The sequence below is a fragment of the Dermacentor andersoni genome, chromosome 8 (assembly GCF_023375885.2).
Source record: "Dermacentor andersoni chromosome 8, qqDerAnde1_hic_scaffold, whole genome shotgun sequence".
Lineage (NCBI taxonomy): Eukaryota > Metazoa > Arthropoda > Arachnida > Ixodida > Ixodidae > Dermacentor > Dermacentor andersoni.
The window spans coordinates 98152160-98167459 of NC_092821.1; the positions used below are offsets into that span (position 1 = coordinate 98152160).

The window sequence follows — 15300 nt, forward strand, 5'->3', positions numbered from 1 at the left end:
GAACAAGAAAGATGGTCAGCGTCACTAAGAATGGTGATTATATATGATCTCACCTCCAGTTCCCTTCTGGTACACTTCCTAGCCATCCCGCATAGATACTAGAAAAAAAGTCAGGATGAGAAAACTACAAAAAATGCAATATTGCTCCTCGAGGCAGAGTTTGCTGTATTGCAAGAGGTTTTATGGCGTTGATGGCGTAAGTTCACAGTTCGATCAGAATGCCGAGTTTGTTTGAGGTGTTTTTTCTTGTGCATGAGCATGGCTTAGTAAGATTCCGGTGTTCGACATCCAGAATATTTAGCTTTATTCAAGTTTGGTATATCCAGGTACGACGTAGCACGAATTTCGAGACGAACAGCGAGAACCTCGTAGTGTATTCAGAAATATTGGAAAACGGGCCCGTATTCACACACACACACAAAAAAAAAACTTACGCTGTAGCTGTTTGCAGTAGTATACGCGAACCAATCCTGGGATTGAACTTTCATTAGTGAAGGCGTTCGGTCGATGGCAAACACAGCTCATACGAATGAAAAGGCCTCTGATAACCGCACAGGAAGTGCAGTTTCGTGGGATCGTCGTCGTCGTCATCATCACCATCATCATCATCATCGGCCAGTTATTATGTCCACTGCCGGACGAAGGCCTCTCTCCGTGTGATCTCCTGGGATATGTAATGCGCAGAGCACAAAACGGGTTCTATATATAGAGTAGCAGAATGTGAAGAGATGTGACGTCGAATGCGGCAGGGGATAAGGCGATGTGATGAGACTGGAAAATTTGCTGGCCGATTGTATTAACCCAGGAGAGGTGTGTCTGGAGATTGCTAAAAGGAGTATGAGTCATGCTGGATATAGACATACATAAGCCGATGAGCGAGAATAACTGAATGAATAAATTAGTCCTTTAATTTATTATTGAGAGGGCCAAAGATGCTCCAGTGTTTTTATTACTCACGAACAAACAAAGAGACAGACAAGGAATGCCAGGGAAATCATAACGATGGTTAGTTATGTTCCATTGAAGTGTTTAATTATCTGAAAAACGGAAATGAAAGAGGGCTAGGAGGGACATCTGTTTGACTCCACTTTCGTTTCCCTGATTATTTCAATACTTCAATGAAACATAATTGATTTCCCCCTAGCTCTCTTTTGGTTTCGTTGTCTGTTTCTTCGTATGTCCATACGATGATGATGACGATGTTGACGACGTCATTGCGTCGGAAATTGCCGGACGAATAAGCTCTGAGAGAACGACTAGCATTGCGTTTCAACGGGTGCTGCCTTTGCGTCGATTTCCTTAGTTTCGTTTTCGCATCTAGGTGCGGTGTTAGTGTAATGTCACATGAGATATTATTCTGTTATTCTATATTTTAATAGCAAAACCACTAAGTAAGCAAGCCTTTGTGGAATGTAAGCGTGCTTAGTCTATCAAAACACAATTGTAAAAATAAAAAAAAAAGTATTGCATGCATTTGTGAAAACACAAATTGGCGTTCGTGGCGTTTTAAATGTCGTTCTTTGAAAGAGCTTTTCCATTCATTGCGATTAAGACTGCTTTGTGTTTCATTTTGATTATAGGAAAACCAGCAGTGACAACTACGAAAGGTAAAAGCAGCTGATTTCAAGCCTGCAATCAACATACTTTGTTATTCTCAAATAGGGCATTACTTGCTCAGACGATGCTTTAGCTTCAAGTCTACTCGAATGTTCCTATTTGAACCTATGTTAAGCGATTAAGACTGCCTTTTGTTTCCTTTTGGTTATAGCAAAACCATCAGCGACAACTACGAAAGGTAAAAGGAGCAGATTTCAAGCATGCAATCAACATACTTTGTTATTCTCAAATAGGGGATTACTTGCTCAGAGGATGCTTTAGCTCGAAGTCAACTCGAAATTCTTTGTTCAAACCCATGTAAAACGCAAAAATATTTTCTAAGTCGAACACCAAATTGATTTGAATTGAATTTGTTGTATTTAAGGAAGAAAGTTATGTTCTAGCAACGTTAGGAAACCGGGCTATAATTTGGGACAGATATTGTTTTCTAAGCATAGTGAAATATCGGTACGCTTCAAGATAACACGAAGTTTACAAATTCGCAACTCTGTCAAAAAAAAGGAATACGAGTACCGCTGTTCCGTCAACCGCATCTCTTCGAGCATTTGAAACAGACAGATGCGATATATGAATTTGCAGCTGACGTTACAGCATTTAAGAGGATTTAGCAGTAGTCGAACTCACAAATTTTGTGGCGTATTTCGGAACAGTATATAACAGCCCAATATCGTACGTTTTAGATTCATTGTAAGCTGCAGATTACAGAATTACTGTATTGCTTTTTTTTTTTTGCTCACTTGCAGCACTGTAGAGTTAATACCTGTCTCTTTCAATTCTGCGATTTTCCGAAATGTTTGAAAAAAGAACAAGAAATTCACAGGCCAGATTAAAAACGTTCTTTCAAGAGTAACAATATTTCAACAATTTATTTAATATAGAACAAATGTAATCTAATCGGGTGATGTGGTTGCCGAGAAAAAAACAGTGACTCGTCTTCACAAGTACACAGACAGAGGTCCCAGGCTAAAGCTTGCTATAAAGGTACTCGTATTTATTTAATCTGGTGTCACCCTCAAACGACTGAGCGACTGTGCAGCGTTAAGTCGATATTCGTGCCAACAATGTAGTGGATAATCTGTTAATTGCAATTGCAGCAGAAGCTCTGGTAACGTAAAATTCGTTTCTTTTTTTTTGAGCGGTAATGGAACCCGTAATTTCCTGCGGAAAGCAGATGCCAAAGTTATGCTCTTGGGTTCACTACATTGACTTACGTTTCTCTAAGGCATTGATTCGGGCTAAACTGCATGTCATGCAGCGTACTACAATAGCGCTAAACAGACAGTAGCAGGCAAGAAGCGACAACACGCGGCGCTCTACTGTCCCTTTCTTTATGCTTGCATTGGGGTGAAGGGAAGAAGGGCAACGTTACACCAATATAATACACTCTAAAAACAGTTTGCACCCTTTGGGGTGTATATTTGTCCCACAACAATAATCGTCATCTGCCTTGCTTGCGTTTCCTTTCTTGAAAACTCGGCGCTCGCTACTTTCCTGTCGAGAATGCTGCGTCACACTGATAACGCGCGTGCCGTTCGTGACTGGAAAGTACCGGGCTCGCAGCGTTAAAGAAAGGAAACGCGGGCAAGACAGATGAGGAATATCGTTGTGGGACAAATATACACCCCAAAGGGTGCGTTTTTAGAGTGTACCGACCCTGCGAGCCAGCCCCTTTGACAAAGTGCGCAATCACAGTCCCGCGTGTGTCACCATCAGGCTATGTTTCATCGTTAAGTGTCTGCACTGTCTTGCAGGGAGCTGTTTAAGATCATTGTCAGCAGTATTGCGCAGCAAGTGAGATTCGCGTGGCCTGTTTCTGCTTGTGTTGGCATGGCAATTACACGGACGCTCGAGGCACGAAACCACCGTCGGCGTCGCCACCGCTGCAGTTGTCTTTGCTCTCCCGCTCGACGGCATTCGTGTGCGCAGAGTTGGAGGGATTCGAGAAGCGCGAAGCTTGTGTTGCTGCAACAGCGTTTGAGCGACGCTCAATCGCCTCGGTCACGGCGCCAAGGCCGCGTTGTGCGAGGGCGAATCAGAATGTCTTTGCCCCCTATTTCTTTTTTCGCCAAATTACGGTTGTAAGTGCGAAGTCAACATATCCATTCCCAGCGGTGGACCTTTCCTGCACCGGCCAGGCCTCATCTGCCGGCAGCTCCGCGACACGGCGCTGCTGTCAGTTGGTCAGTCGTTGAAGCTGGCGGTTGTGCTTCACCGACGCGTAAATATTAGAAGATGCTTGCTGCGTGAGCCGACAATCTGGTTTCGGCCCCTCTCTTCGTTCCTCCTCTCCACCAGAGTCGGTTGCGAGCGCTAGTTGCGGCGGCTGCTGCAACCTTGAGTGACGTTCCCCTGCTTCCAGTATTTTGGCGGCGTCTGTAGCAATCCTGGAGGCAGGACCCGCGGTCTCTCGTCAAGCCGTTGGTCGAGCGAGCGCCAGCCTTGTATTCGTCACTTTACCCGCAACAGGAAGTAGGGTCGGCAGCGAGCGCCGTCTCCCCGCGACTACCTTGAACCACAGGAACCTCCGCTCGAATGGGAAAACATGAGACGCTACCGAGCTCGTTTGGCGACAGGTCAACTTGGTGACGTGCGGGTTCCCGCGGCCTCTACTTTCGACCTGACCAACCCAAACGCGATCACCGTCACCGGTAGGGCTCATGCACACTTCGACAGCAAGCTGTAAGTTCTACGCCCTTTTGACATTGTGATTTCAACGCCGCCTTCACTATAAACATGCTCAGCAAAGATGGGCCTAGCGTTAGGTCTGACGCTAGGCTTAATCTTGAACTTGGCCGCTCGACGTGACACCGCCGTCATGGGGCCACCATCGCAAGTCGGTGCATCCTTAGAATGCATGGAAATTGACGTTCAGAAAAGCAAGCCCGCGCAAAGAGATGACCCCAGCGTCTCTAGTGTTGACCAGGCGCAAGCTAAACAAGAGAAACTCGCCCCAGATCCGGACGCAGCCGAGACGCAGGCAGCCAGCCCCGGAGCAACGTTGGCCAGCGACACCACGGACGCAACCGAGACGCAGGTAGCAAATGACAGCGAGACCCCAGACGCAGCCGAGACGCAGGCAGCCCATGCCACCCAATGACAAACTGCACTAGGCAAGCGACAGGCTACTGAGGAGCGGAAGGCAGAAAACTTCAAGTACCTTGAAGAATTATCATACCATGTAGTAGTCATTAGGCCCACGGAGAGGAGCAACATTTGGTTATTTTCCCGCTCCACACTAGCCAATGCACTGAACAAACTTGCGGGTGACGCACATTTAGCTAAGCTAGCGGTCTACAAACCTGAAAGCAGAAGCTACACGATTACGGCTATTGTGAAAGAACAGCAGCATACTGTGAACATTTCGAGGCAAGTCAAGACGCTATTCGATACGAAGTCGGGTACTGTCAATTTCACTAGCTACATGGCACCTCTAAAGAACACCGTGCGGTTTGTTACGCACCAAGTTGAGCCTGGTAGCACCAACCGCGATCTCATGGAAAACATTTTCTCCACGCCTGGCACACTTCTTGCAGCGAGGATGTTAGGCAAAACCAGCACAGCCCTTGTCACGTTAGAGGCACCTAGCATTCCGCAAAGGGTCTATTATTATAACTGCCCGCTCAAGACCCACTCATTCAAGAACAGGCCAGTATTATGCCTTTCTTGCCAGAAAAGTGGCCACATGCAAACATTTTGTCCAAATCATCCGGTGTGTTCCCAGTGTGAAGTCGACCATGATCAAGACACCCAGTGCGGAGCGCCTTTTCGTGGCAGATGCCAAGAAGAAGGTCATATGGCAACAAGACCCACGTGTCCATACGGAGCATCCCAGACACCTTCGCCTCCACAAGTACGGTCAAGAAGCCCAACGCGACGATATGATGCCACTAGACGTAATAACAAAAGGTCAGTTACAACAATGCACAGACAGGAATCGAAGTTACCAGCACCACAACAGGAAGCAAGCGGTCAATCCAAACACCATCCACAAAAAACACCGAGTAGGCACCGCAGTCCGTCAAATCAAGCGAAGCAACCTCGCCAGTCACTATCCCAGCACGACGAAGCTATAGCCAAAGCGCAAGCCGATCTAGAGATAGCACGGTCCTTGATGCTTACGACACAACGCGCTTTCAACTAGTTACTATAAGAAAACAAAACAGTCGAAAGTGCAGAGAAGTTTCAGAAGGCATCAGCTAGATTATGGGCCGACCACCCCCTGACCAGCCCTTCTACTCCTCCAATGCCGGATAACACCTCTGCTCCTCCAAACCCATCCCCACAATAGGTACGCCCGCCGCCCACGCCACAGTCGGCGTCCGAAAAATCCGATATGCTTGCGAACGAAAAGATAACGGCAGCATTGGCGGATATCGGGAAAAGACGACGCCCAAGATGACAAGCAAGCCGAACAGACCAACGTAACTACCCAATTGGCCAAAATCATGACGAAACTGTGTGCACTAGACCCGATTAGCAACTAGCTTTGCCAAGTTCATGTAGAAGAGCAGAGGCTCCGCCTTAAGCAAGATTACATTTTACAGCGCCTGGACAACCTAGAAAACAAGCAGCCACCCCCAACAAAGCACATCTCCGCTGTTGGAATCTCAGCGCTGACACCCGTTGTTGCAAATGGGTCGCAAGCCCCAAGGGTAGCGTTGGCCTGGCGGCCTGGGGCACAACTGGAAGCATCCGAAGGTCCTGGCAAAGCATGAGTCGACTGCTAACAGAACAACTTGTTTATTCTAGCATCGCAAAAGAGCGGGCGGTCAGGTCGACCGCAGTGGAGAGACGGGAGAGCACGCTACTCAACAGAAGAAATCGGAGCCTCTCTCTTGGCGTCCGGGAGCAGCTGCTTTTATACTCTCGCAGTTGAGGGCAAGAAGGAACGCCTCGTCAGAGGCGCACGTGACGGGGCACGGACACGCTGAGACACAGGTTGAGACGAGTGTAGTGACGCATCCGCCGGGCCGGCGCCGGTCAGACCTCCTCGCTTCACACTTGGGGAGCTCCTCTCCCCGGCTGCCGCGCTTTGACAAGCGTGGGCACCAACATGCACACACACACACACACGCACACTTGAAGACACGTGGCATTGAAACATGCCTGGACGCGCTTGGCGGGGAGGCGTATCGGCGGCGCTGAACGGGCCAAAATGTCCGCCGCTTTGAACGAAGCCCCGGCGTCCGTTGCATCCGCGCCGGCTATACCGCGCGTCGTAGGCGAAACGTAACACCGCCGGAAAGCAAAGGTTGGTCCCCTACTAACAGCATTAATATGGCGCCTGTTTCCGCCGAAGATATACCGGACATCCTACAGTGGAATTGTCGAGGTCTTCAAGCCTGCGTATCCGAATTGAATCTTCTATTCGAGCGTATAGGTTGCATTCTTCTGCTGCAGGAGACCAAGGGAACATCGCCGGGTCTTCATCACTACAAAGCTCTGTTTTCTCCCAGCATTACGCATGCTCATTATGGACAGGAGAAAATACAAGCACAAGCCGCCATTTTTGTACATAAAGACACTCCACATGCGCAGCTGGACACCGCCACCTTCTGCACACCACATCAAGGAATTGAGGCAGCGAGAATATGTTACAACAACAAGCATATAGTCATCGCTAGCGCATACTACAGACCATCGGCAAAATCGGCTTATGGCAGCTGAAACACGCCTACCAAAGGGATGCCATTCTGATAGGTGGGGACTTCAATGCGTCGCATGAAACATGGGGCTACCGAAACTCAAGCTCAAAAGGAACAAGTCTTAAAGAAGACTTAATGCAGCCACGGCAAAGGCAGGGCTTCTGTTGGCCAATGATACCGACTATCCCACGCGACGTGGTATGCAACCTGGGCAACGTGACACGTTTCCAGACCTGACCTGACACCCTGGCAACATAATTAAGGGTTGGCGGTGCGGCCATGAGACAATGGGCAGTGATCATTACCCAATTTGGATTGAGCTGAACTCGACTCTTAGAAAACGAAGACGCACAACCCAAACAGTCAATTGGCAAAAGTTCAGAGAGGCACTCAATGAACATCTGGAGGAACTTCCTGTTGAAGACCTCCTGCGCAAAGTTAAAGAACAAGCTATCCCTACCACACTGGTGACAACATATGTCCACACACCAGATACCCACTTCCTCAATCTCTGGGAGAGCAGGAAGCAGGCAGAGCAAGAATACCTATTATCAAGAAAGGATTATAAGAAATTGCTGACTTTGCGCAAAAGAACAGCAGAGGCGGGACGATACGCTAAGCAGCTCACTCGGGAGAGATAGCTAGACTTCTGTAGCACTCTGTCACACCGTTCTGGTCTAGGGCGCTTGTGGCGCACCTTCCGAGCTGTGAATGGTCAAAAGAAGAGTAGCAATAACATAGAGAACATCCTGATCCCCACCGGTCAGACCGTCGACGAACTAAAGCATGAGGCAGCACACACCTTTTTCCCGCAGCCCGTTCATTTGCCACAATCCGATACCTACACCCCTCTGCCGTCTGAGAGCTCCGACGGCATCAACGCTCCATTCAGCCAGTTTGAGTTGCAGCTAGCCCTTTCGCAAGTGAAGCAGAACAGTGCCCCAGGACCAGATAGGATCTCATGGAGCATGCTCCGCAACACAGGCCCAGCTACTAAGCACAAGCTCCTAGAGTTAATCAACAAGCATTGGCAAGACGGCTCCCTGCCTAAGCACTGGACGCATTCCGTTGTCATACGTATACCGAAACCTCGCAAGCAACCGACACAACTCGACAATATGCGACCAGTCTCCCTTACTACAACCATTTGTAAGTTAATGGAAAAGATGGTTACCACACGCTTCTCCAACCACCTCGAGAAGTGTGGATACTTCCACTCCTTCCAGACCGGATTCCGGCCGCAGTTGAGCACACAGGATACCCTTTATCTTCTCCAGACCGCCATCAACCGCGAGGCTAAATTTTGCAGAGGACGACCAGACATTCTAGTAGCAGTTTACTTGAAGAAAGCTTCTGATACCATTGGCCACCCTGCTATTATCAAAGCAGTCGAAAGCACCCGAGCAGGCACCAGAATTGTGAACTTCGTGAAAGAATTCTTAAAAGACAGGACATAGAAATTTCAGCTATCTCCCGGTCATTTAGCCAGGCACTGCACCAACTCTGTAGGAGTCCCACAGGGGTCGGTCATCTCCCCTACACTCTTTAATGTCGTCATGGCCACGATCGCGTGGAAGTTAGGCGCAATTGGAAACCTTTGGTTTACAATGTACGCTGATGATATAACCCTGTGGACGACCTAGAGGCTCAGTTCAGCTGAACAAGTTACAACGCTACAAAATGCACTTGACACAATTGATCAGGAGCTGGAGCCAAAGATATGAGGCCCTCGCCGGAGAAGACGCACTACTTCACGATACATGACAAACATGAAAGATCCGACGTAACCCTTTACATCGACGGCCACTAAATTCGCCAAACGGAAGAGGGATACCTCAGAATATTGGGCATCCCAATCAACAAGGACGGCACGACAAGCACATGGCTGCAACATTTGAAACAGCAATGGAAACCAATGGTGCCCCTTATCAGAAGGCTAACCCGCCATAGCGGAGGGGCAGGAACCAATGTTGCACGATGGCTTACGGTAGCTGTTCTCAACGCCAAGATAAGGTACGGAGCCTCACATTACGACCTGACGGCTGCAAACTACAAGCAACTTGACAAGCTACACAACATGGCTATGAGGGCAATCACCGGCTTACCAATACACGCAAAAAAAGAAGACCTGCACAGATATTCCGGCCTCGCGACGGTGGAAGCATTGGTTAAAATCCACAAGGATAACCATGATACGACGCTGAAGAACACGTGGAATGGTCAGCGACTGCTATCTGCGCTGCATGGCACCAACCTGCACCTGCCAGAGCTGGATCACCTCCTTCCACCCTGGGAGGAAATAAGGGTTACGGAACCCAGACCACTACCTACGAACACCAAAGGTGAAGGCAGGGCACACCGACAACAAAGCGTACGAGACGCGCACCAAAAGCATGAAGGAACAAAAATATATACTGATGCTGCCTTACAATACCATGAACATTAAGGTAAAATGTATGCCGCTACCGCTTTTTACGGAGAAAACGGGCAAACACACGCTGTCAGCCACAGCGGCTATGCTTACTGGACAGCCACCGATCTTGAACTATTGACCATCGAGGAAGCGATTCAACTTTGTGAGGCGCGCGCAGGAGACGCGGTTCACATCTACACTGACAATCTAGAGGCCCTCAAGCAACCGAACTCCTGATCCTACACGACTACCACAGCGCACCGCATAAAGCAAGCCTGCCGCCACCTGCGGGACAATAGACACGCACGCATTTTCGTACACTGGACACCGGGTCACAACATGAGGGGAGCGGGGAACAGGGCGGCCCATGAAGCTGCAGGTGAGAAAATTAGAGCAGACCGCCATAGCAGCCGTGAAGTGAGCCCGTACCTGCTGGACCACACCTATAGTTCCCCGTCATCCGTCGTTGTACCAGATCACCAGATTTCCCGGTTGAAACACGAGAGGAGGGCTCAACTACGGGAGTTCATTCCTAGCATCCATCCTCCCATTCTCACTCGCCTTCCCAGAACAGCCCAGGTTCTCATCCACAAAGCAAAAGTTAAGGCATCTATTAGACTGGATGTTCTGAGCAAGTGGAGAGGAACACAAATGGAATGCCCCAACTGCCCTGCGAGCAACGTCGATCTCAAACATCTGCTCTGGTCCTGTCCTGCCACAGCCACCCTCAGGGACAAGCACACCCGACCTCTAAAGGTGGTATCGTACGAAGACTGGGTCGCACCGCAAGCAGATAACACCAGAAGAATTAACGCGTTGCTGTCCTTTGCGAGGGAGACAGGCATCCTTCCTTTCACCTGATCCCTTACCCCTATCTTAGGCCACGGGCCATCCCTTCTAATAAATGTTTCAGTCAATCAATGGGAGAACTAGCGACGCGCAGGCATCTAGTAAAGGAGGCACTGGCTTCACACGTCCAAGGCGTACGAGCAACGAAGTGTGATTCGTTTTCTATGGAGCAAGGGACGAACGCCCTTCGAAATCCACAGGAAAATGCAAGCCACGTATGGGGCAAAGGTGTTTCGCTTTGAGAAGTGTGATGTGGTAGTGTTGTGAGTTCGCAAAAGGCCGTGAAGACTTGCATGACAATGAGCGCTCGAGAAGGCCGCGTGCGTCGCCGATTGACGAAAAGAACAGGGAGAGCCTTGACCGCCCACCATGCAGCCCGGACCTCGCCCCCAGTGATTACCATGTTTTCCGTCTGCTGAAGAAGTTCCTGGCAGGGCAGCGATTCTCGCGTAACCATTATGCCAAGGCAGCAGTCCGACGGTGATTCCACAGTCAGCCGGACGAATTCTACCCCAGGGGCATCTCAAATTTAATGCTAAGATGGGACAGATGCCTGAACCGGTGTGGAGACCATGTGGAAGAATAGTGTAAGCTACGCAGAATAGTACGCATATTTGTAATTACCTGTGTGTACCTTATTTTGGCTAATAAACAATAGGGGCAAATACTTTCCGAGTCGCCCTCGTACTTTCTGTAGCTGCGCGAATGCGCGACTTCAAGCACACTCTATGGCCACGCCATATTGTGTGCGGACTATACTCGCGGACAGCTTTCTTCTGGCCTGAAGTGAAAGCTTCGGGGTCGCAGCTACTGCGCCTGTCTTGCCAGCCGAGTAGCCCGAAAGCGTTTGGCAGTGCTTTTTCTGCTACCCTTGACAAACGCTAAATCGATGCAGCTTCCGCGGTGAGACGGTTTCGCCTTTACTCAGACGCGGAAGGTAGAAAAAACCACAAAATAAGTCAACCTCAACACCACTGAGTGGTGTGTGTTACCTTATTCAGCTGCTGCAAATGAGCTGTTGATGTTTTCTCCTTCCCAGTCTCAACTAACGCGAACGAAAGTGCGGACGAGAGAACGCAAAACGTCTACTTAATTTGTGGGTTGGGTGTAGCGTAATTGATGTGGTTCACTCAATAAGTGACAGTGAGGTACATTTGCTAACACACATTACAGTTCAAAAGCTAGCGACGCAATACACTTCTTGTAAGCGTACAAGTTCCTTTGCTTGCGCTAGCGCTGACGCTTGCACATTGCGGAGTCGCTTATATGACAGCATGCAATGTTAAGTACTTACTGCGATGCCAACATTGTACGTTGCTAACATTCACGCCTCCCTGCCCCATGTCTTATCTGCTATTTTGCAGCACCCGCCAAGTGCAGCGAGGCGATGATAAAGTATTGCGATGGCAAGGACCAGGACTGCGTGATAAAAGATGGAATGCCGGATTGCGTAGGTAAGCGAGAGCTGCCTGTTACATTTGCTTGAGGGGATACAGATATTGTGTTGCGAATAAAAGAAATTACCCACCGTGGTCGATTTATTGCCTCTGGTGTTGCACGGCTGAGGACGAGGTCAGAGGTTTGCTTGCCGACTGCGAAATGAAAAAGGAAAAAAAACTTCGGATACCGTGTATTGGTGCATGGCAATGAACATCACGTGGTCAAAATTAATTCACTATGAAGTCTTGTATAATGCGCTGCGAAGTTTTGAGCCGATAAACCCAATTGTCTAATTTTCTAAAAGAGTAATGTTTTGATGAAAAAAAAAATAGCCATGACTAGAGAGATGGGCAGCCGGAATTTTGATAATATCATATTCATGACAAGATATTTTATAATTTCAGTAACGCGCTCCTGGCCCTGTATTTACAAAAAAAAGGTTCTTACACCAAATTGTGCGGAATAGCAAATGCCAGCCAATCATGACGCTTGTCATTTTACCAATGATGGCTACCGGTCAATATCAATAGACGCTTACGAATGAAAAGCTTTGTGAATTGCGGTCCTGTGTCCCTTCTTTATTTATTTGCTGTCTGCGTTAGAGTTTGATCTTTCGTTACCTGGAACAGTGTATAAATCAGCAGTGCAGAAAAATTGATGGTAAGATCATTTGCGAGTGCTGATTCTACGAGTGCTCATGCTTACGCTATTTACATGCTCTCCACGTGTCGGCCATAATAATGCCTTTTCTGTGCACAATTTCTTTACGTTTACCATTCTTAAAGCAATCTCAGTACGAGTAATCCAAATTAGTCTGCATATCCACAGCGTCTTCCGTGCCGGCGGAGTTCTTATTCTCAGCTTTAAGAAAACCGGCACCTATTTTACGCCTTATTTATGACCTTTCGCGCTTTCTTGCTTCCAGGGTTTTGTTTTGCACATGATTCGTTAATCTTTTTTTCAGTGGTAAGGCATTACAGATGAGTTCGGCGTCGGAGTATTCAGATTTGGATATCAGGTCGCTTGCTAAGCTAGCAGACCTTTTTGAAACACTTAACGGATTGTTTCGTATCTAGCTTGAAATAATTAGCGCGCACAAAATATGTTACCCAAATGCAGGCGTTTATTGCCGCGAACGTTTTTTTTCCTTTATTTATTCGAAATAATCATACGAGCTGTACGCCCCATCCCCCTGCCTTGTATGGGAACTGCCTCTTCTCCTCACTCCTCCCTACAGTTCTATCTACGTCCCCTTTGGACTCGCACCTTAGTAGAAACAGAAGCGCTGCAGTTTCTCCAATGCTTCTGAGGGGAGCCACGGGTAACTACATCTGTCAAGAGGGTAATGTGGCGACGGCCAGGGAGCTCCAGAGGGCATTGTGCACATTCGACGTGGTGAGCTGACAACTAGTTTCTAGCGCCGCCTTTACTCTCTGACTCGCTCCTGTCATGTATGCACACGCTGTGATCCCCACCCCCTCCCCGACGCCGTGTGCCTCACAGCAGCAGCAGCCGCAGTGGGCAAGCCGAAGGAAGAGGCAAAGAGAGCTTCGCTTTGCAAAACAAAAAAAAAAATGTTGCGTTTCTTCTTTAACTTTGAAAGTGAATGTATGGCCTGAACCTTCGCTCGTATTCGCTTGCATACTTCGTGTTGCTAGACGGATTTCAGTGGCTCATTCATTCGTCTTCTTGACTAAACTGAAATTAATCTGTTGTATTCAGCATTGGCCTATAAGTCACTAACGTATCGCCTTTCTTTCTTTCAACAGACCGGGATGCCGAGAAATGCAGCGCCCACATGAAAAAGCTGTGCGCTGCCAAAGGGATGGAATGCGAGGTTATCAATGGTACCTCTGTGTGTACGGGTAAGGCGCTGATAATTTAAAATCTCGGTTAGGGAAACACAGCGCGCAGCCATAGCGCCGCGCTGTATGCCGCTGTTGTCCGTGCATTTCTGTGTATTGCTCTGTTTTTATGTGTTTGCGCGTATATATTTACGTGCAGTCATGCTTCTCTTGTATTCCTTGTCCTGTCATGTATTTCTTCTTCCAGTTTACTTCTTACCTTTTTCACGTTTCTTTGCGTCTGTCATATTGAAACATTCCTCTTTCCTACCTTTTACCTTCACTTGCATCTTTCTCGCGGCTTCTGGACAGTTCACGTATCCACTGAGAAGCTGTTTTTCTTGTTGTTCCTCAATGACCTGGCCGATGGCTACGGTGGACGTGGATCTCCAGCTCCTGCCTCCGCTTTCCCTCTTCACTACAACAAAACTGCTACTACATTGCAGCACATTACCGACCTTATGATCAATTTGATCTAGACGCTCGTCCATCCTTAATCTTTTTCCACTTGAAGATCTGCTTCTACGAAGCAGCTGGTAAGTATGCGGTATGAATGATTCGTAACAATACGCTTCGCATAAAATGTGCGCATGTGAACGTTTGAAATGTGTTTAAGTCTACGTGTTGGCACTGCATATACTGAAAACGTGTAGCTGTTGTGAACGACGGTCACTGATAAATTACGCTCGGTTAACGCTCCCTGACATAACTGCAGGCACGTTCAACGATCATTATACGACTGGTTTCGGCAGCCTAAATGCGCTCACATAGTTGTCTGCCTTACGTATGTGAAGTTTTCTTTAAACACTCTTGAAAACATTTTTTGCCTTCCGGCCTCGGTGAGAAAACTTCATACTCGTATGCCTGCTGAAAAACATTGCACCGCGGTTGTTGGAAGGTACTGCATGTTTGCACGCGAACGTTTGAGCTGTTCGAGCCACGGACACACTCAGGACTTTATTTCGATGGATCGAGGGGGGTCCGACCCCCTATATGTACGTTCGTGCGTGTGTTTGTATATGTGTGTATATATGTACACACAAACAAGATTTTGGGGTGTTGAGACTTTGCCCCATTCCGGCCACGCCAAAGGTTCGAGCGTAGTTTACATCAAATAGTGTCATCTTGCTCAGCACTTACGAACAATTGTCGCATGTAGCTCGCGACCAGAAGAGAAAAAAGCAAAGAGCACGTGGCATTTGCCTCCTGCGCGCGAGGTGTGGTTTCACTGCATAGCTGGAGCATACTGGCGGAGCTATGCACAACTCTGCTCCCTGCGTGAGCATATACAGGGACACTAGGTGGCTGTGGTAATTGGCGCCATCCATTAGGAGGGCAGGAAAGTAAATCCGCTTCCCTTGGACGACCTCATAGAGCGGCGCGCGTGGCTGGCCGTGCCCTTTCGTCCCTCCTCTCCACTCCTCTGCCCTTGCCCTCACTCACTTTCGACTGTCTCCGCGCGCACCCACCGGTCCGGCGCCGCTGAGCCTAT

At 48.4% G+C, this 15300-nt stretch overlaps 1 protein-coding gene across 1 annotated transcript in view; it reads left to right on the forward strand.

Moving 5' to 3' along the window:
- The window catches only part of LOC140212978 (uncharacterized), a 118836-nt gene that overhangs the window by 50857 nt on the left and 52679 nt on the right, over nucleotides 1-15300 (forward strand). The window contains exons 11-14 of the mRNA XM_072284105.1: nucleotides 1581-1607; nucleotides 1769-1795; nucleotides 11889-11978; nucleotides 13734-13829. Coding sequence (XP_072140206.1) covers nucleotides 1581-1607; nucleotides 1769-1795; nucleotides 11889-11978; nucleotides 13734-13829 — 240 coding nt within the window. The remainder of the gene's footprint in view (nucleotides 1-1580; nucleotides 1608-1768; nucleotides 1796-11888; nucleotides 11979-13733; nucleotides 13830-15300) is intronic.